The sequence below is a fragment of the Macaca fascicularis genome, chromosome 4, assembly GCF_037993035.2.
Source record: "Macaca fascicularis isolate 582-1 chromosome 4, T2T-MFA8v1.1".
Taxonomy (NCBI): Eukaryota; Metazoa; Chordata; class Mammalia; order Primates; family Cercopithecidae; genus Macaca; species Macaca fascicularis.
The window spans coordinates 117,376,277-117,398,556 of NC_088378.1; the positions used below are offsets into that span (position 1 = coordinate 117,376,277).

At 35.8% G+C, this 22,280-nt stretch overlaps 1 protein-coding gene across 8 annotated transcripts in view; it reads right to left on the reverse strand.

Moving 5' to 3' along the window:
- The window catches only part of TINAG (tubulointerstitial nephritis antigen), an 84,066-nt gene extending 67,661 nt beyond the window's left edge, over nt 1-16,405 (reverse strand). For 4 of the 8 annotated variants that reach the window (XR_012433728.1, XM_005552704.5, XM_074037771.1 and 1 more), the window contains exons 1-3: nt 15,945-16,405; nt 4,000-4,063; nt 3,253-3,342 (exon numbers count right to left, since the gene is read on the reverse strand). Coding sequence is in view for 5 of the 8 variants with exons in the window: in XM_005552704.5 (XP_005552761.3) it covers nt 3,253-3,342; nt 4,000-4,063; nt 15,945-16,299 (509 nt within the window). In the remaining 3 variants the exon portion in view is untranslated. The remainder of the gene's footprint in view (nt 1-3,252; nt 3,343-3,999; nt 4,064-15,944) is intronic. The other 4 variants (XR_012433730.1, XM_045391071.3, XR_012433729.1 and 1 more) reach the window with 2 other exon arrangements.
- Between the last annotated feature and the right edge of the window lie 5,875 nt (nt 16,406-22,280).

The window sequence follows — 22,280 nt, forward strand, 5'->3', positions numbered from 1 at the left end:
GGGGTGAGCGGGTTTTGAGAAAACAGTGAAAAATGAAAGCCAACTTATCCACTAAATCAAATTTTGAGTTCATAAGAAAGAATCTATTTCTCTAGCCTTTGAACGTAGGCTGGCCTAGTAACTTGCCTTACCCAATAGAAAGCAGTAGAATTGAGATCGTGAAACTTTCAAGCATAAGCTTCAAGGGAGGACTGGGGCAGCTTCCACATATGCCCCATCAGAATAGTAATTATGAGAAGAAGCCAAAGCTAGCCTGCTGGAGAAACGTGGCCCAATCAACAACCAGCACCAACCACAAGATATAGTGTAAGGCCATCACAGACAATTCAACCTCAGTTGAGGCTCTATTGACACAGGAGTAATTCCAGAAGAGAGCAGCAAAACAGCCTCAGTTGAACCTATTCCAAATTGCTGATGTGAAAAGATGAAAAGTTCATGGTTTTAAAATGTTGAATCTTGGAATGGTTTGTTACACAGCAGCAGGTAATTGAAACACTTATATATCTCCCTTTATTCCACTAACTTGCTGATTATTACTTGTGCCACTAATGTAGCACTTATATTCTCCCCTATTATTAGAAATCCTTTTATAAAGGTATGGCAGTGTTGGCTCCTCAACTAGATGGTAAATTCCCTTAACATAGAAATTATTTGTTTTTTTGTTTTGTTTTGTTTGAGACAGAATCTCACTCTGTTTCCCAGGCTGGAGTGCAATGGCATGATCTCAGCTCACTGCAACCTTCATCTCCTGGGTTCAAGCAATTCTAGTGCCTCCACCTAATGAGTAGCTGGGACTACAGGCCCATGCCATCACACCCGGCTAATTTTTGTATTTATGGTAGAGATGGGGTTTCACCATGTTGGCCAGGCTGATCTCAAACTCCTGACATCAAGTGATCTGCTCACCTCGGCCTCCCAAAGTGCTGGGATTACAGGCATAAGCCACTTCGCCAGGCCAAAATTATTTATGTGTATCCTCAGCCATGCCACCAGTAGAACATATGTTTTATTAATATCAACTGATTACATTAAAAAATAATACAGAGAATAAATAAGCACTGAAGTACATTACATAGAATAAATAAAGACTTGGATCTAAAATACTGTCAAGATGTGGGAAAGAAATATTTTAAAGCCAAGATTGCATATTTGGTGTAGGCTATTTTTAAAAGCACTTAATAAATACTGAATGATATAATATGATTATATTTTTACACGTAAAAACAATTTGAGCATCATGAAAAGAGAATAGCTGAGAATTAGAACTTTCTTTTAAATTTAAAGACTTCTCCCCTTTTTTGCCCTGGTAAATAATTTTAGTTTTATTTCTTGTCTTTATAGCTTGTTCCTTTTACTTAACTTTTTTTCCTTTGGTTTTTGTATGTTTCCTTTTGCTCCAATTATACTTCATTTTCTACTCTTTGAAAGTTATGTGATGTCTAACATTTGCTACTAAAATGCAAAGCCCATGCCTCTTAAGTAGCCCTAGGGCATGCTCAAAATAAATAAATCATGGAAAGAACGTTCTTCCTTCCAAGGAAGATATTAGGTTGGTGCAAAAGTAACGGTAGTTTTGGCCAAAACCACCATACACTTTTGCACCAACCTAATAGCATTCCCAACAACCTCTGTACTCCTAAGTGTGTTTTATTAAGTGTACCACATTGGTTTAGACTGTGGTTTCTCATGTACTTTTAATAGTGGAAAGCTAGGCTCCTCTATTTTGGTTTCTTGGAAGTGTATGTTAATTAGATCTAGCATTTGAACACTTTTAGGAATCTGATTCAATTTTTCAAGATGGCACATACTCTCATGTTCTTTGAATAATTTAAATATGATTTGCCACAGAAAATTATAATTGGTTTTCCCTAGAAATACTTAAAATGTCATCAAGTTATCTTCTAAAATATTGATTTAACACAAACACACACACTCACACACACACAGAGGAACTGAGAATGGTTTAAGGATATTAATATCAACAAATGTGACTTTCTGTATGTTTTGTATCTTCCAAGAAAAAACTTTGAATACATTGAAATTTAGTATCCCCATTATGCTGGGAAACAACATGTTATATGTGGAAGGAGATTATACTTCCATTTTATAAAAATACATCTCCAGATTATTTCACTTTTCTAATTGCTCAATAATAGATCTTTTTATGTGAAGTCTTTTCCAGAAATGTGGAAGATGTTATCAAGGATATATCGAGATTTGATCAATGGCAGTGGAGAAATCCTGAAGCAGATACCAGCTGGCCTGTTCCTCTTCCTTTTAATTCTATGATAAAAGTCAGTGTTGGTGCCTGTATCTTTTTCTTTTCCTTTTTCTTTTTTTTGACAGGGTTTCACCCCCAATGCCCATGCTGGAGCGCAATGGCGCAATCTCGGCTCACTGCAATCTCCGCCTCCCAGGCTTCAGTGATTCTCATGCTTCAGCCTCCTGAGTAATGGGATTACTGGCATGCATTACCATGCCCAGCTAATTTTTTCTGTGTTTTCAGTAGAAATGGGGTTTCACTATGTTGTCCAGGCTGGTCTTGAACTCCTGGCCTCAAGTGATCTATCCACCCGCCTCGGCCTCCCAAAGTGCTGGGATTACAGGCATAAGCCACCTTGCCAGGCCAGTGCCTACATCTTAATTTCCTCTGTGTAGATGGAGAAGCCATCTAATTTTTCAATCTATACGAGAGCATCAGTTATTTCCAATGTTTCAGTGTCAATCATCCCTATCTTTAGTGTACTATTAAAGTAAAGTAGCTCAATCTGTCTTTTGATTCAACTGTAAGTGACATTGGCTAGATACCCATCATTTCCGTGAAATTATTTAGATTGGCTTGTTATTTGAATATCATCCTTGTAAGGTCAGATTCTACCCATGATAGCTAAGCATGTGATTGACTTGGTGAGGGCAGTAGCAGAGAAAGAGATGGTTAGTATGAATAAATGAATTTTGATGACTTCTGATTTTGCCTAAATACTTATCCAAAGTAGCTTTACTCCACTTCCCTTACCTACACCATGACACTGCTCTTTCCTAACTATGCTCTAGATTTCTTATTTGATCATTTTAATTACTTAATGTTTACCTTTGCATTCCAGTTTTACATGCTTTCTATCTCCCTTTCTATTTCTCTCCCACTCTTTCTTTTTAAATAATGAATGATCATTTATAGAAACCAAGCAATACATTGAAACCTGCATAGTAAATGGCAGTGTCAAGAAGCATATAAAGCAAGATTTCTCTCACCCATAGTCTCCTTTATTGACCTGTTCAATTAATTCTGGACGAACAAGGCATACATGCTGGGAACATTTCCATTGCTGTCCTGAGCATGTGCTGTAAAGATATGATGATTACAAAAGTGGCTTGGTCTTTATGAAGTATATTTCAATTAGTAAAAAGAGTTATACATTGTTAAGGCATAAAACATAATGTCTTGATTAATGTTAGCCATATGGTTATTTGATTCTTGGCAAAAATAAATTGTAAAACATACGTTAGCTACCATTCAATATGCTGTAATCCTCTACTCCAGGCAATTAACAAATGATATGATCACACATCCATTGAAGTTTGAAAACATAAGCCAAATTGGACAGTAGATTCCATGTACTTGTATTTGGAAACTTTCTGCAGGCTAGTCCTTTTAAAGCAGCCTGTTTTTATATAGTTATTGTGCTCAAAAAACACAACTTGTCTGTAGGGTATCAGAATATTATAATTAAGAGGTACATTTAATGCAGACCTGTTGTATGATGGAGACCCATTGTCAAGAACATCAACCTCAAACATTAAAAGATATTCATGATTAAATTTTCAAAATCCCTTAAAATTAAATATGCTTATACAAAGTTACAAGTATATGATGTCTTATGACATATGATTCTGTCTATACATACATAAATATATGCTTTGTTTCACAAATATTTCTTTTATTTGAAGAAAACATACACACACAGTAGAACTCAGTTCTGTACCACTTAAATTTATTACCAGGAGTTGCAGTTTTCTTTAGTTACTGATCCCTCTTCATAATGTTGACCATCTTTGAAGCAACCTGTCAAAGTAACATGTAAAGAAATGAAAATCCTAAACTAAGTAATAAAGTGCATTAACATAAAATGTAATCAAAAATCATAGTTAGTTTTTCAAATATGCAGACATGTTTGGTGCCAAAAAAGCTGATAGAAATCCATGTCTGGTTTGTGTTAAGGTTTGCATATCGAAATCTTCTGGGCTTGTTTCAACGCTTTTATCTTTAAACTGCATATTATGTTCCAACAGGGAGGATTTGCAAAGCATGAAAACAAGATTACCAAGGGATTAATCACTATGCTTAAAAAATAATTAATGCTTTTAAGTAAGTAAGCAATATAATAGTATTTGAATTGATTTATGGCATTTCTCATTTAAAAAAACAACTAATTAAGTCTCATAAGTGCTTATAATTAATTGGATATGACTGGAGCAAGTAGCCTATAGCTTTGGACTCAAAATACCGGTCACTTCATTGAATTTACCTTACAAAGACAAATTCTATTTTTTTTCTTTAGGATCCGAATAAGAGAAAAAATTCATGAAATCATAGCCATTTGCCTTCCAAATCCAAATGTTTCTTAACTATTAACTGAAACTGGTTATTAACTGCTTTATGAGATTATATGAACTACTCAAAAGAGATGACTGGTGAATCATTATCATATAAAAACCATTAGTAACATATTGTAAAAATAGTGCTCTGCTTAAAAATTTAAATTCCTTTTGAAAGTATAATCTGCTTAAATTCAAAATTAACACTAAATTTGCAAAAGTGACTCAACATTGTTTATTGAAATTGTTTTTGATAGAAACATGTAATTGATATTTTATGCCAATGGCCTCTAGTTAAACAAAACGAATTTTAACCTTTTATTCATAAAAGCATAGGGCAAACTATAGGTTTAGAAAGCTTTCCAAGGGACCTTGTTAACTTCTAGCCACAATGTTACAAAGCTAATATTTTAATAGAAAATATTTCACAACTGCCCCTCCCCTGGATGTTTTGCAGTCCAATGTTCTACTTAATGAATCTAATTATTTATGTATTTGCATCTATGCATCCCTTTCACGTGGAATTTTGATACTTCACAATCATGGGGGTAAGAAAAGGAAACCACCTGTCTCCTGACCACAGTTTTCCTAATACAGCAAACCTGAGATGTGGGAAGATTGAACTTTACATCAAATACATGGTTTTAATTGCTACATAAGATTAGACTCCTTTCATAACTGAATCCACAGTATGTTTCTAATTTAAAGAAATCCTAAAATTGTTTATCACCCAGAAACAACAGCAAATCCATGCAACAATCAAAGTTTTCATTCAAAGCCAAGAGAAGTACTTCCCTGACCATTCTTAAAAACTGAGCATGTGGAATAAAAACAAAGCTGATTTATAATCATACCTCGTGAATCTTGAGTGTTCAACATATGAATTCCATGGATAAATGGAACAGAGGTCTCAAGCATCCTTAAGGAAAAAAGACTGTCCCTTCTCTGACTTATACTCAGCTAATAATTTTGAAGTCAGGAGAACGCCATCACCAAGCCACCCCAAATCACTAAATTTAATGTTAACAAAATTCAACACTACATTTAATGTTAACAAAAACTCCATTTCTTGGTCATCTTTCCTTAATGTCATGTAAGAGATAACTATGAGACACTGTATTCACTTTAATCTTGCATGAGAATTATTCTCTTTAACAAAAGGCATAATCGGTTACTTCGGACCCCGGTCAAGGTGCTGACGCAGTAAAGCATGAGCCTATATACAATACCCAGAAGCAGTCCACTCACTCCTTTGCTACAATCCTTCCCAACTCCAACGGATCCCTCATTTCCCACACAGCATTTACAGAGATCTTCAAAAAATATACATCATGTCATTTCCTACTTAAAATCTTCGTTTCCCATCAAATTGAGAATAAGACCAAACTTCTTACTGTAACCTGTAAGGCCTTATCCAAAATGTTTCCACCCTAATCTCTGCACTTATCACTCCTGTAGAGCTGACTGGGGTGGAGGTTCCCGGAGGGATGAAGGATTAGCATAAGTGTAGTGAGGAGAGCGAGAAGTAGGTGGATATAATTTGGAGGTAACTCAAAGGGAATCACTCATGGATTGAGTTTGGTGAATGAGGGAAAAGAGGAATCAAAGATATCTCATGAGGACTTTGGCTTGAGTAACAAAGAAATGGTACAGCTACCACTAAAATAAGAAACAGGCTTGTGTCAAGAAATCAAGACTGCTACTGTATATATTTTAGATTTAGATAAAACCTAGGCTAGACATCCTAACAGAGATATCAAGTAGACAGCAGTTTATAAAAGACCAGAGTTAAGCCAAGGCTGGAGTATGAATTTGGGAGACACAAACATCCATATCTACTTTTTCAAACCCAAGACTACATAAGGGTCTTTTGGAGAGAGTGTATGTAGGGAAGAAAAGGTGGTCCAGGACTGAGCTCAAAACACTGCATCTGATAGACATTCAGAAAAGGAAACTGGGAAGGAGTGACCTGTGAGGGAGAATAGAATTGAGGAGAGGGTGGTGTCATGAAAAACAGGGTTAAGAAAGTGTTTCGTACGCTCTAGGTGGTCAGCTGCATACAGTACTATTGAGAGGCCAAGAACAAGAAAACAGACATCTGAATATTGCATTTAGTAATGTAGGAACTGCCAATAACCCTGCCAAGAGAAATTTCAGTGAAGTAGCAGTGAGTTGACATCCTGTAGGAATGGGTTGATGAGAGACTTGGAATAAGAAAGTAAATTTTTCTTTCAGATATTTTGTCATAAAAGGAAAGAAGGGAATGAGATGGTAGCTGGTTAAAGACATGAAATTAAGGGAGAGCTTTTTTAAAGTTGGGAAAGGCAAAAACACATTTTGGAAATTAATGGTTAATCCACATGTATTAGCCTGTTCTCACACTGCTAATAAAGACATACCTGAGACTGAGTAATTTGTAAAGGAAAGAGGTTTAATGGACTCATGGTTCCACGTGGCTGGGGAGGCCTCACAATCATTGCAACAGACGAAGGAAAAGCAAAGGGACATTTTATACAGTGGCAGGCAAGAGAAAGCTTGTACAGGGCAACTCCTATTTATAAAACCATAAGATCTCATGAGACTTATTCACTACCATGAGAACAGCATGTGAAAAATCTGCCCCCATTATTCAATTACCTCTCACTGGGTCCCTCCCAAGGCAGGTGAGAATTATGGGAGCTACAATCCAAGATGAGATTTGGGTGGTGACACAGCCAAACCATATCACCAGGAGAAAAGAAAACAAAAAAAAATGATGCTTGAGGAGAAAGAGAGAGCAAGAAAGCGAGAGAGAATGGTAGAGATGGAGGTACTGAAAAGACAAAAGATGGGATTCAGAACTCAAACGGGAGAATCAATTCAAGGTAAGCAGTAACCCAGATTACTGTAGGTTGAAAACTATGATTGTGGTGATATGAAAGAATTCCTGTCTGGTAGCTATACTTTCTCAGTAAAATATGTCTAGAGCTCCTCAGAGTGAGTTAATTAATTGGTTACACACATAGCATCTTGACCAACAGAACAAAGTAAAACAAAGCCAAAACTAATGACTGTTGAAATTAAGGCAGTTTTTGCAACTTTAACAGCATTTAAAGCAATATTAGTCAAATCATATATTTGGAGAATGAAATAGTTTATCTTCTTGAATTGAGAAAAGATGATAATACATTGTCTATAATTTATTTTAAAATAGTTCATCATAGTGTATTATAAGTATCTGTGCTGGTCTAAACTTCACTTCTTCTTTTTTTTTTTTCTTTTGAGACAGAGTCTTGCTCTGTCGCCCAGGCTGGAGTGCAGTGGCGCAATCTCTGTTCACTGCAAGCTCCACCTCCCGGGTTCACGCCATTCTTCTGCCTCAGCCTCCTGAGTAGCTGGGACTACAGGCACCCACCACTGCGCCTGGCTAATTTTTTGTATTTTTAGTAGAGACGGGGTTTCACTGTGGTCTCAATCTCCTGACCTTGTGATCCACCTGCCTCAGCCTCCCAAAGTGCTGGGATTACAGGCGTGAGCCACCGCACCTGGCCAACTTCACTTCTTGAACTGCAAAAAGATAATAATATGTTGTCTATAATTTATTTTAAAATAGTTCATCATAGTGTATTATAAGTATCTGTGCCGGTCTAAACTTCACTTCTTGAATTGTGAAAAGATAATGATAAGTTGTCTATAATTTATTTTAAAATAGTTCACCACAGTGTATTATAAATATCTGTGCTGGTCTAAACTGTCGGAAAGGCAGTTGCTTGCTCTAATCAGGAATCCATCCCCCTTCAGTGGCTTTCATTCTGAAAGACCAGACTTCGGAGCAACTGCTACAAGTTCTTCCATTGCCCATATTTTGATCAACCCTAGAGTATTAGTATAATAAATGTCAGAAATGGGTTTTATTATTAAAATTCATGACTTGTTAATCAGCATAATTGTGATAAATAATTAATTCCCATTGGTTAAATTCTTTTTTTTTTTTTTTTTTTTTTTTTACTTATGAGGCTAACCTAAAATATTTCAAAGTCACATCCCACCCTTGTATCCCGTAGTTTATATGTATCTCTTAAACTCAAAAGCACCTGTACTCTTAGACTTGGTACTCTAAGACTGATATTTGTCCTGTGTACTGTGTCCAGCCAAGTAGAAAGGAAGAATTGTCATTCTCTGATAGCCACTGTACAGGTAACAGAATCCTACCTCTGTAATGTTATCACATGTGCCTCTAATAAATTTTTCATGCAGCGTAGATGTGGGAACACCTAAAAGGACCGGAACTGAAGACTTCCTGAAGCTTATAGAGGTTGTATGAATTGGTCTGTGTCGTATTTTTTAACTGTCAGTATACGCGGCAAAGTATGGACTGTGATTTATCTTCATTGTAATATAGTTAAGGAGGTTGTGAAGAAGTAAATAAACTTCACCAAATTCAAACACGTCAGTGACTCACATACATTTTTTTTACCAATGTGAACATATTGTGCATAATCAAATTAGCTTAGGTCTGTTCACAACAGATGGTCTACTAGACTTTCGCCTTAAAATCCGCTACACCAAAAGGTTATGTCTGGAAAATCCACTCGAGCTCTGTTTTCAACTCTATCATTGGTTCTCCACATCTGACATTTGAATTTTTTTACTTTTTTTTTTTTTTTTTTTACTTTGACAGGGTCTTATTCTGTCATCCAGGCTAAAGTGCATTGGTGGGATGATAGCTCACAGCAGCCTCAAACTCCTGGGCTTAAGGGATCCTCCCGCCTCAGCCTCCCATGTACCTGGGACTACAGTGCATGCCACCATGACTGGCTAATTTTTTTTTTTCTTTTGTTGGTAGAGATGAGGTCTTATTGCACTGCTAGGCTGATCTTAAATTCTTGACCTCAAGAGATCCTCCCACCTTGACCTCCAAAGTGCTGGGATTACAGGTGTGAGCCGCCACACCCAGCCTGACATTTGAAATCATTTACTGGAAGTTACCATCAGGTACGGCAAAGAAAACACAGGAAGAAGATATTTACCGGTATGTTTTACTTCCAATTTGTACAAAATGGATATATTTATGTTTTTAATCCTGAAGATAAGGTACATAGTTTTAAATCCTTGATTTAAAGAGCTCTTAGAACAGGCACAATAAGAAGAACTGAACAATACCCATGTAACTAAATCTCTGAAAAATAATATCTAATAGGTCAGTGAGTGATCATAGAATCTCAGAGGAAAGTTGTTTTATATATGCAAACAATAGTATAAATAATATACATTGTATTTTTATCTTAACTAATTTTGCACATTTTTTCAATATTGTGTAGTACTATTTTCTTTTCAAGTAGCTACTTTCAAAAGCAAGATAAAAGAAAAAAATTATCTGTATTGGAACACTTATAGTCTAATATGAACTTTTTGCTACAAAATAAAATGATTAATTACTTCCTTTCATAGTGAATAGAGTAAAAACTATACCCAGAACATAAGTTCTACATTAACTATGACCCTAAATTAAAATCTTGGCAAAATTCTACCTCTCAAGCAAAAATGGATATTGAAGAAGTAGCAACTACTTTTTGCATGAGCTGTGTGTCTCAAATAAGAAAAGCTCAAGTACATTTCAGCACATTAAAAGCATTACAACTCATACTTTTAAACTGAGACTTGAAAAAATTTAAATTGATATAATAACCAATCGAAAGGCAGACATCCAAATAGTCGCTGTGTTTTTAGGTGATTCTGCATTCTTAATTTTTGTCGGAGATTGTTGGTTATTCCCAATATCATTCTCTCCTTTTTTTTTTTTTTTTTTGTAACAGAACCCCATTCATAGTTAGACACATTACCACACAGCTAAGCAAAACCTCTCTTTGATGCTTGGCATGGCGTGTGACTATATTCTGGCCAAAGAGATAAAACAGAGGTGCTCGTCTATGCTTTAGAATGTCTTCTCAAAATGTGGAAACTATAACTCTATTTTCCAATTTTTTATTGGTACTCAAATATTACTTTTGGAGCATGAAGAGCCAAACTAGCTCATGACTACAAGGGCCATTTTCCAGCAATGATGAAGCAGAAGGCTGCATGCAGCCTCGTCACTAACGACAAAGTGAATCCAGGCAAAATATCTTATGCATTAAAAATATGTACTTTAGTTAGGGTTGCCACCAATCTGACATATTCTTATATGGTACACAGTTTTTATCAAATAAACGTTAACCATTTTAATATATTCAACTTTCCTGGGTGATATTCTTGTTACATGTGGCATACAAGTCACACAATGCTTCCTAATTGTTTCATATACCTAAGTCTCCTTACCCATGTAGATCCTAAGTTTCTCAAGGCCTGAGACTTTATAATACTCTTTTCTTATGACCCTCGATGCTTACTGCAATCTTGGATATATAAAAAGTTTTAAATACTATCAATTACTACTGTTAATATTCCAACATCCAAAATAATATAGAAATTGCACATTTAAACCATAAACAATAATACTTTGATACTTTCTAAATCTTTTAAAACTACTTTATGTATGAAAAAGTATACTTATGAAAATATTTTATTTTAAATCATATGAGGAAAGTATTTAATTCAACAAATACAAAATTTGAAATAAAATTAAAATCCTCTAAATACCAATTAATCCAAATTCAACCAATATTTACTAGGCCTCCCACTTCATGGCACCATAATTAGTATGTGATAAGTAAATCACCATGTTTACTTTCAAGAAGTTGCTGTACAATTAAAATAAAGTAATACTCTATTAAACAATGTAGAATTAAATGATGAATGAGTTAATACCTGAAAGGTGCTTAGAACAGTTGTTGGCTCCGTAGTAAGTATTCAATAAATCTTAGTGTGTAAGGAGGAGGAAGGGTATGTTCAGTAAGACAAGAAAAAACATGCTACTCAGGGTATGTTACGGAAGGGTCTGTTAATTAAATATGTAGTGTGTTCAGGTTCTATGAGGGGTGAATTTCCCTTGACTGCCCAATCTTGTCACTATTAGAAACTACATTTGAAAAACAGGAATATGATCCCTAACTAATCCTGGGCACAGGGCTCCTTATGATGCCTTATGTTTTCTCATCATGTTACTAATATATATTAACTTCACCTATTATTTTAAGGATCATACCAACATGACAAAATAGAGAAGTTAAAATTAGCATTTTAAAGGTGTATTTTCTATTAAACATGTATTTTCTATTTTTAAACATGTATTTTCTATTTTTCAATGAAAATATACCTTCCATTTTCAAATAAATTACCTTCTTTCAATCCCAAAATACCTGCAATAGTAATGGCCCAAGGGTCCATGTACAGTTGTGTAAGTTGTATATTGAGCAAAACTGAGGTAAGTTCCACTTACAGAAACTACAGACATATTGACCCCTGGCAGAAATGAGAGAAGTGGGTCAGAGAGAAAATAGCAAGGGGTAAGGTATGTGGGGAAATGGAAAATACACATGTTACCAAAAGTGGCATCCACCACTCATCTCTCTAACCAATGACAACCTCGTGCGAGACCCTGGACGCAGAATTGTCAGATTTTTCAATTTTTCAAGAGTAGCTAAACATCTGGATTTTTTAATAAAAAATTCTGGTTTTTAAATATTTCTAACTCATATTAATGCTATTTTCTGTTGGTTTTATTTTTTCTATATAGATTACCACATTATCTACAAATAATAAAAGTTTTACTTTTTCTCTTCAGATTGTTTTACTTCATTTTTTCTCTTAAAGCATAACAAATATCTCCCTGTTAAATGTAGCAAAAAAGGTAGAAATCCATGTTTTATTACTAGTCTTAAAGGGAACATATCTACATTTCTCTATTATGTATGATGTTTACTTGGAGTTTTGGTGTAGACATCTTTACTGCGATAAAGAAATACATTTTTGTTCCTAATAACGGAATTGAGAAAAATTGCCACATAGGATTTGAGCTCTCATGAATAAATAGCATTTATTCATAACAACAGTCAACCAACTATAAAATATATTTTTAAAATATGCAATACAATGTTTGAGCTCTGGAGTTTGAAACAGCCTGGGAAACATGGAGAAACCCCATCTCTATATAAAAAAAAACAAAAATATAGCCAGGCATAGTGGTAGGCACTTGTAGTCCCAGCTACTTGGAAGTCTAAAGCAGGAGAATCACTTGAGCCTGGGGAAGGTCGAGGCTGCATTGAGCCATGATGGCACCACTGTACTGCAGCCTGGGTGACAGAGCAAGACTCTGTCAAAAAAAAAAAAAAAAAAAAAAGCAATACAAACTAAATCTTAAAATATCCAGGAATAAACAAAGAGTATTATAAGGCCACTATAGAGTAAAGTCTTAAATCTACTTGAGGGTATTTTTAAAACTCAGAGTAAGTGGAGAAATATCCTACACTCTTTGATGAGATGTCATCACATTACAGAGTTCAACTATCTTCAGATACGTCTATAAATTTTATGCAATTCTATTCAAAATTCTAGCTGAAGTGCTTTTGAGGAACTAGAAAAACTTATTCAAAAACTGTTTATGGAAGATTAATGTCTATGTGACCTAAGTCATTTTTAAAAAAGCGGGGGGTGAATAAGCTGACTTGCTGTACCGGATATTAAGTTATACTACAAGGCTGTGGATAGGAAAAAGTAAGTCACAGAAAGAAGAAAGACAAACATTAATGAGTCTATGAAGAGAAGCTCAAACCTACTAGAAATTAGAGAAATGCAAATTAAAATGACAATGAGAAATCATGTTTTACTGATTATATAAGTAAAGGTTACTTCTCTGCATAATATTAATTGTTAGAGGTGTGTCCCCATATAGTACTAGGGGACCATAAACTAATGCAGCTACTTCTGAGAGCCATCTGGCAGATTACCTGCATACCTGCAACCCAGCAATTCAAGTCTTGTTGTATCATGCAAGTCGATAAAAAGGCATGCATGAGGCTGTCCATCATGGACTTCTTTATGATAGCAAAGAGCTGTCAACAACCTAGGTGTCCACCCACCATGGAGGGAACAGGGAGTTAGATGAGATGAAGGGACATCACAGAGAATTAAGCACCAGTCAGAAGCCACAGACTAGTCCCAGTAGTCCATGGAGACATGGAGAGGGTCTTAAAACATGCTGCTGTCTGAGAAAATCAAGAAAGAGAATGAGGTCTGTAGCATAATATGGTCTATATAAATTAATAATTCAAGCACACAAAACAAGGCTACCTGCTGTAAAAGGGTACACAAACTGTTTTTAAAGGAGGTTACCTTTGGAGAAAGATGGGAATGGCTCATAAAAGTTAAAGGAAAGGAAAGGAAAAGAAAGGAAAGGGAGAGGGAGAAGGAGAGGGGTAGAAAGGAAAGAAAGAGAAAGAGAGAGAAAAAGAAAAAGAAAGAAAGAGAAAGAAAAGAAAGAAAGAAAGAAAGAAAGAAAGGAAGGAAGAAAGAAAGAAAGAAAGAAAGGAAGAAAGAAAGAAAGAAAGAGAAAGAAAGAAAGAAAGAAAGAAAGAAAGAAAGAAAGAAAGAAAGAAAGAAAGAAAGAAAGAAAGAAAGGAAAGAAAGAAAGAAAGAAAAAGAAAGAGAAAGAAAGAAAGAAAGAAAAAGAAAGAGAAAGAAAGAAAGAAAGAAAGAAAGAAAGAAAGAAAGAAAGAAAGAAAGAAAGAAAGAAAGAAAGAAAGAAAGAAAGAAAGAAAGAAAGAAAGAAAGAAAGAAAGAAAGAAAGAAAGGAGAGGAGAGGAGAGGAGAGGAGAGGAGAGGAAGGAGGAACTGAGAGAGGAAGGAAGAAAGGAAGGAAAGTCTGGGCGCAGTGGTTCGTTCCTGTAATCCTAGCACTTTGGGAGGTCAAGGTGGGAGGATAGCTTGAGGCCAGGAGTTTTAAGACGAGCCTAGGAAACATAGCAAAAACCCATCTTTACAAAAAATAAAAGAAATTAGCTGGGTGTGGTGGCACACATCTGTAGTCCTAGCTACTCAAGAGGCTGAGGGAGGAGGATTGTTTGAGTTCAGGAGTTCGAGGCTACAGTGAGACATGATCCTGCCACTGCACTCCAGTCTGGGTGACAGAGCAAGACTCTGTTTCTCTCTCTCTCTCTCTCTCTCTCTCTGTCTCTCTCTCTCACACACACACACACGCACAAAAGAGAAAAAAAGGAAGGATAAAAGAAAGGGAGAGAAGGATGGAAGGAGGGAAGAAGGCAACGCTGTTTATAGGTAAAATGTAAAGACTAAGGATAAATAATAATTAAGTGGAAAATTTAAAATAATACATATGTAAACACATAAAGAGACATTTCCTCAATTTTACAAGCAAGATGGCATTATTGAGAATGAAGGCTACGGCATCTGGATTTTTTTTTTTTTTAAACAGAGTCTTGCTCTGACTTTTTAAATGACATCTGGGTTTTGAAATAAGGATTCCAAGCCCCTAGTTTACCCTAAAATGTTTTCTAACTGGGATTTCTAGCCACCATCACCCATTTACAGTAGTGTGATGGAGAAGTCTGATTAACCCTGAAGTTCTGCTGAGGAGATTTCATACAATGAGAGACAGAAAAATAAAGCCTCATCTAAGTGTAGTTGTAGAATTTTGTTTTGTTTTTGTTGCAGAGCTTGATTATATCGAATGCTCAAAATTCATAGTCATTCTCCTCCAATTAAATAAATATAATGAATACCATCATCCTCCTTATGTTGTATTTATCCATTTAACCTTAGACTTTTTCAACTACTCTATATGAATTCCTCCTTTCTTTTTAATAATTTTAAAAGTCCAAGACTGGAAAAACAAATGAAGCAAAACAAAAATACACATGAAGAATATATTTGGTATGACGTAGGTAGAGCGGATGACTGACTTTATTGTATTTTGTCCTGGTTTTAATAGCATTACTAATACCACAGTTTCTAATGCTCATGCATCCATTAGCCCCTTGAAATAACAACTAAAATCTACGGATAGTAGATTTGTGACTTTCTGCTTACTATCACAAGATAGCAAATCTTGTGACTTTCTTGAGACTCTCTAAGAAGTTACACACAAAAAGTCTTGAGAAACCTGATGTCAATACAAAGGAGAGAGAGAGAAGAGTTTTAAGTAATCCTTATATAAGTTGAGTGAGTGTTCAAAACTCACTGGTCAGGATTCCGATCAGCACTCAGGACTGTCAGATCAGAACTTTCCTGAAGTTGCTTGTATTACACAGGAACCCCACATCCAAACCAAAGCACTTTAACAATCCAAAGAAATGTATTTTATCAATTGCAATAATCATTTTTATTTCATTGAAAGAAGGAAAAAGAGAGAGAAAGTTTGTCAGATCTTGTTGTTATGAACGAGGATAATGTTGAAACACATTCCCAAAGCCTACCTTCTGGATACCAAGGCTGTGTGTGAGGAGGCCATTCTTTCTCTTCATGGCAAAAGGACTTGTAGTCAGGACAGCAATCAGAATTTTCTCTGTCACAGAATTTATCGCAGTAGCACAATGCATTCGCCTCATAGAACTCAGTGACACAGCCATCATCTCTGTCTTCACAACAGCCAAAATTTCTACAGTATTGCCCTTGGAAAATGGCTCTTTTGAATCGAGTACCTTGCAAAACGGTGTGATTCGTAGTGAAATAAGCTTCTAGGTCCACTTCTCTTTGAGGTAAATACTGCTTCTCCATCCAGATTTCTGCAGTAAGGTAAGAGAAGATTAAGATCTTATATCCAGTCCACATTCTCTGGAAGTCAGGTATAGCTTCCACTTTCCGTTATATCCAATACCCTTAGCCTTATGGGCTTCTCCTTGGAACCTGAATTCTTGTCATCAAGACACTTCAACCTGAACCCTGAAACTGATCCTTTACTTGAAATGAGTATACTTGTAGTTAAACATTAATCAAGAATTTCAATGTTTGACCAAGATAATGTATGTTAGAAATAAACTATTGTTATTCCGCCAAAGTTAAAAAAACTTATATTTCATATAATGTAGAAATTTTGCATCATCAAAATATCTACATAAAATCTTATGCATAGAGATACATTGAATATTGCATGCCTCTCAAAAAAATCTAGGTTCTTAAATCAAAAGCCTCCTTAGAATATACATGACCCAGATTATGGCTAAAATAAACACTGGCAAGGTACAGGAAATTCAAAAGTCAAAATTGCAATTATTCATTTTATCTGCTTGCATTGCAATGAAAATGCAAGCTCTCATGAGGTTGCCTGCTAGGATCTGTCACATCAATAACAGTTGCTCTAAATCATGCCCAGTCACACACTGGTTTGATTTCCCATCTGCACCCCATTTACCTAGCAGAAGCATTTTGATTTCAAGGCTTAGTGGAACCTAATTCAGCAAGAAATTCCCTGAGGGTGACCTTAGTTCTCTCCACCTGAGTTCCTGCTTAGCATAAATACTGGGAACCTTCAGTATCTTGAAGGAAGTTTATACTCAAGTCAGTACTCAGTGTGAATGAGCTATGGGGGGAGGGTATTGTGAAGGAAACTGGAAGGACAAGGTGTCATTAGTGTTTTTATAGAGTTGTGTGTTTACACTGGTTTTTGGCTACACTGTATTTATTTATTAACTACAATAACTTCCTTTGGATTGAGGATAAGTAACCAGTAGAGGATGATTCAGCAAGAGTTGTTGGGTGGACTAGTGGAAAGCACCTGTCTTGGCAATCAGAAAACCCGGACTCTGGTCCCTGAGCTACTGTTTAATTGGTTCTATAACCTTGGGTTCACCATTTACTTCTCTGGTCTTCAGTTATTTGTCTATGAAATGGGGTATTCCTTTCCCAGGCTATTTCATAACTCCAACCCTACAAACTTGCTCCTTGACCTTGCTCTATATTTTATTCAACTCACAATTTTGTCTTTATTGTGTCGTTTTCTTCTGGCACTTTCCTCTCAGGCTTTAAACCAATTGACTCTCTCTCTTTTAAAAAAAAAAAATTCTACATTATCTTGATGTCACTATCCGTAATGACCCTGTCTCTTCCATCCAACACCTGCTGCCTCCACTTCCTTGCCATCTACTGAGTCACTAAATTACTGCAAAGTACTGCCTCCATTCCCACCTGCTTTCACCAATGACCTCCTACCAACCACTCCCCCATGGGTCTGTGTTTATCCTTGTCACACAGGTGTCTTATGCAGCATTCAAAGAGAGTAGATGTTAAGTGTGCTCACCAAAAAAAAAAAGAAAGAAAAAAAAAGAAAAAAAGGATGAAAGAGAGAAGGAGGGAGGGAAAAGAGAGAGAGAAAGAAGAAAATTGAAACTATGTGAGGTGATGAATATGTCCATGAGCTTGATTGGGTTGATTATTTTACAATGTATGTGCATATCAAAACATCAAGTTGTACACTTTAAATATATACAATTTTTATTTGTCAATTATACCTCAGCAAAACTGCAGGGAAAAGAGAGGAAGGGAGCATAAAAGTTAGACTGATGGAATTCAAATGCTAGCTCTGCCACTGACTAGCAGCATGTCTTTGGGTATGTGGCTTAGTCTACACTGCAATGTGCTCATCTGCACATTTGGATAATAATATTTATTACCACATCAGATGGGTGGGAAATTTAAATGCGATAACAACACAAAGTACTTAGCACATCACACATGCTAAATAAATGTTAATTTTCATTAATAAGCATACCCACTACCTAGAAACTCTTCCTCCCTTGCTTTCTATGCTTTCATTCTCTCTTGATTCTCTTCTCATTCTTCATAATGCTACCGATTTACCTGCCCACTCTTGGATTCATTTCCTGCCCTTCTCAATGATCATTTGAAATTTACTTTCACTGACATTCTCAACACTCCTGCTTCCAGTCCTCACACCTCATATTCCCTCAAACTTCCAACACTGAATCTGTTTAAAAGCTATGGGCCACAAGATCATATCCAAGGTGGACCTCCAACTTCATCTCTCTGAACTTAATTTATATCATTTATACCTTGCACACATTGATCCCGTCCTCACACTGGGTTTCTTGCCCATTCCTCAAACATACCATGGACACTTCTGTCTCAGTGCCTTTGCACTTGCTGCTTCCTCTGTCTGAATCATGCTTTCCCAGATAACCAAATAGCTGTATCTCTTTCGACCTCTCGGGGAGGTATTTCCCACACACTCTATACAAAATGACAAACCCTCTTCTGTCTCAACATCCTCTATCCCTTTCTCTGTACTTATCACGTTATACTATAATTTTATTCATTGGCTTTATTTTCTGCACTTCCCCTCCAAAATGTAAGGTCTACAAGATCAGATAATTTTGTCTATTCTGTCATAGTTTTATCTCAAGCTCCTAAGACAGTGCCTAACACATAGTAGATGCTCAATAAATATTTATTCAATAAATAAATAAATTCTGCAATTTGCATTTTTCCCCTCTACCTTCTCTACTGAGGGCTGCTAGAGATGATCTACTAGACCATAAAATTTGTGACACCATAAATTTTGGGTTATTTACCTTAGCAGAGCTCTTAAATGCTGCTCATATTTCTTTAATTTGTCTCTTCTTTCCCTTGGTGACTACTACAAATCTCTTTGCCTTCCTAACTTATTCTCTCATTTTCTAGAGCTGACCCTTTCCCACAGGTTGCCAAGAAAACAAAAAAAGCAAATGTTAATTCCACACCTTCCTGTCATAAAAACCATAAACCTGTCTACATTTGCAGCCATCTTCCTTTCTTCCTTCCAGACTGAAGACAAGGTACCAGGGTTCCCAGATAATTCCTCCATCTATAATTTTCAGTCTGACACCATTTATCTCTTTCTTCCCTTACCTCTTAGGTCCCATACATCATCAACCTCCCTCTCAGCCAGTTCCTTCAGTCCATTAGTAGAATAGTAGCAGACACCATTGTCACCCCACTCATATTCTCACCATTCTTACCACTTTAGTACAAGCTAGTTAGAACTACAGCTATATGAAGTATTTATTGGCCAAAGCCCACTCCTCCTTCTTCCTCCCCTACTCCCAGAATAACAAGCCAGATATGTTGAGGAATTAAAACCCTCCCTCAACCCAGAATCAAACTTTATTTTATTTTTAATTGAAAATTAAAAATTGTATAATTTGTGGCATACAATTTGATGCCTTGTAGTATGTATGTATACATTGTGGAAAGACTAAATCAAGCTAATTAAAATATAAAGTAGGACACATACTTATCTTTTTCAAGTATACAGTTGTCTCTCGGTATCCATGGAGGATTGGTTCCAGGACCCCCTACAGATACCCAAATCTGCAGACACTCAAGTCTCTTATGTTAAATAGCAAAGTATCTGCATATAACCTACTGTATATCCTCTTGTATAATTTAAATCATCTCTAAATTACTTACAATACCTATTACAATGTAAATGTTACATAAGTAATTATTACACTGTATTTTTTAATGTGTATAAATTTTTTACTGTTGTATTGCTATCTTTTGTAGCTCTTAAAAATATTTTCAATTTGAGATTGGTTGAATCCATCAATGCAAAACCCACAGATACAGAGCACCAACTATATATTATTATTATCTATAGTCACCGTAATTTACAATAGAGCTCTGAAACTTACTCCTCCTAACTGAAATTTTGCATCCCTTGATTGACATTTCCCCAATTCCCTTATCACCCAGCCTCTGGTAACCTCCATTCTACTCTCTCCTTCTACCAGTTCAACTTTTATAGATTCCACATATAAACGAGAGCATTTAGTGTTTGTCTTATGTGTCTGGTTTATTTTATTTCACATCATGTTCTTCAGGTTCATTCATGTTGTCACCAGTGACAATATTTCCTTCTTTTTAAGGCTAAATTTTGTATATATACCACATTTTCTTTATCCATTCAATCACCAGCAAACACTTAAGTCAATTCCACATTTTGGCTATACTACTGCAATGAACGTGGGAGTGCAAATATCTCTTCAATATATTGATTTCATATCATTTTAAATATAGCAAGTAGTAGAACTTCTAGATCATATGTTAGTTCTATTTTTAACTTTTTGAGGAACTTCCATACTGTTTTCCATAATGGCTGAACTACTTTACATTCCTACTAATAATGTGTAAGCATCCTCTTTTCTCCACTTTCTTGCCAAAACGTGTTATCTTTTGTTTCTTTGATAATAACCATTCTAATACATGTGAGGTGATATCTCATGGTGATTTTAATTTGCATTATCCTGATGATTAGTGATACTGAACATTTTTGCATGTATCTGTTGGCCATTTGAGTGTCTTGTTTTGAGAAATGTTGATTCAGGCCCTTTGCCTATTTTTTAATAGGACTGTTTTCTTGCTATCAAATTGTTTTGAGTTCCTGATATATTTTGGATTTGAACCCCTTATCAGATGTGTGGTTTGTAAATATGTGTGCCCAATCCATTGGTTGCCTTGTCACACTGTTGATTGTTTTCTTCGCTGTTGCAGAAGCTTTTTAGTTTACATAATCCCACTTGCCTATTTTTGCTTTGGTTGCCTGTGTTTCTGGGGTCATATCAAAAAAATTGTTGCCTTGACTAATGTCACCAAGCTTTCAGAAGCAACCTTTGAATAATACCTAAAGGATGTGGCATATAAACATGCCCATCCCCCATCCTTGGTTGAGCAATCTCTGCTATCCACATCTACATAATCCATGTCTTGAGATAAGAATAGGAGCTCTATAGTGAGAGGGATTGACAATTGTACCCTCGCCAATTTATTTATATGATTAAATACTGCAGTTCACCAGTGTCTGGTAGGTATATCTACTGATTATAGTATCTTGCTTTAACTCATTCACCTACTCTAAATTGACAAAAGCTTTTAAAAATTTCTGCAAAGAAACTTCACATTGAAAGTGACAAATCTGACACAAATTCTACAAATAATGTATTGCTTTAAACCAGTGGTTTTCAGCAAGTGGTTGAGTTTACACCTTAAGAGAAGTTTAGCATGTGTGGAGACAGTTTTATTGTTCAGACTGGAGAGATGCCACTGGAGGCAAATGAGTAGAGAATAGGAATGCTGCTAAACATTCTAGAATACACAAGACAGAACCCATAACAAAGAATCATATAGCCCAAAATGGCAGTAATATCATTGTTGATAAATGCCAACTTAGATATATCAAAAAAAATTGTTTAATTAACAAGACATCAGATAAAAGCTAAAATTATCAAACTTATTTGCTATTCTGATTTATATAAAGGTTCATAAGATGGGCCTCCAATAAGTGGTTGCTTTGAGATATTAACTAATGATGGCAATACATATATACTGGGGCTGCTCCCTCAAAAATTTTGTGTGCAGTACGTACATGACTGAAAATATTAGAGTCCATCATGCCACAACCTCCTCCAATTTGATCATTCTCCTTGGGTGAGGTACATTTTAGGGGAGAAGAAAAGTGCTACAGTCTGTCTTATGATTACTTTTACTACCTCTATTGCACAAGAAAGAATGGAGATCAGCAGCCTCCTGATTTTACGTTGGGAAGAATGAAGCTTATCAAATAACCTTCCTGACATAAGATCTTAGCTAGATGCTGCAAAAATGGACTGAAAATTGGAAATTGCAGTCATGCTTATAATTGGCAGTTTTCAGGTGTATTTAAATATGTAAAAATGCAAACCTTAAAGAGGGAATACTACGTTCTGCCAAACCACTCTCTCTGATCTGTGTTTTTTGGGGGACATAGTACAGTCCCTTTT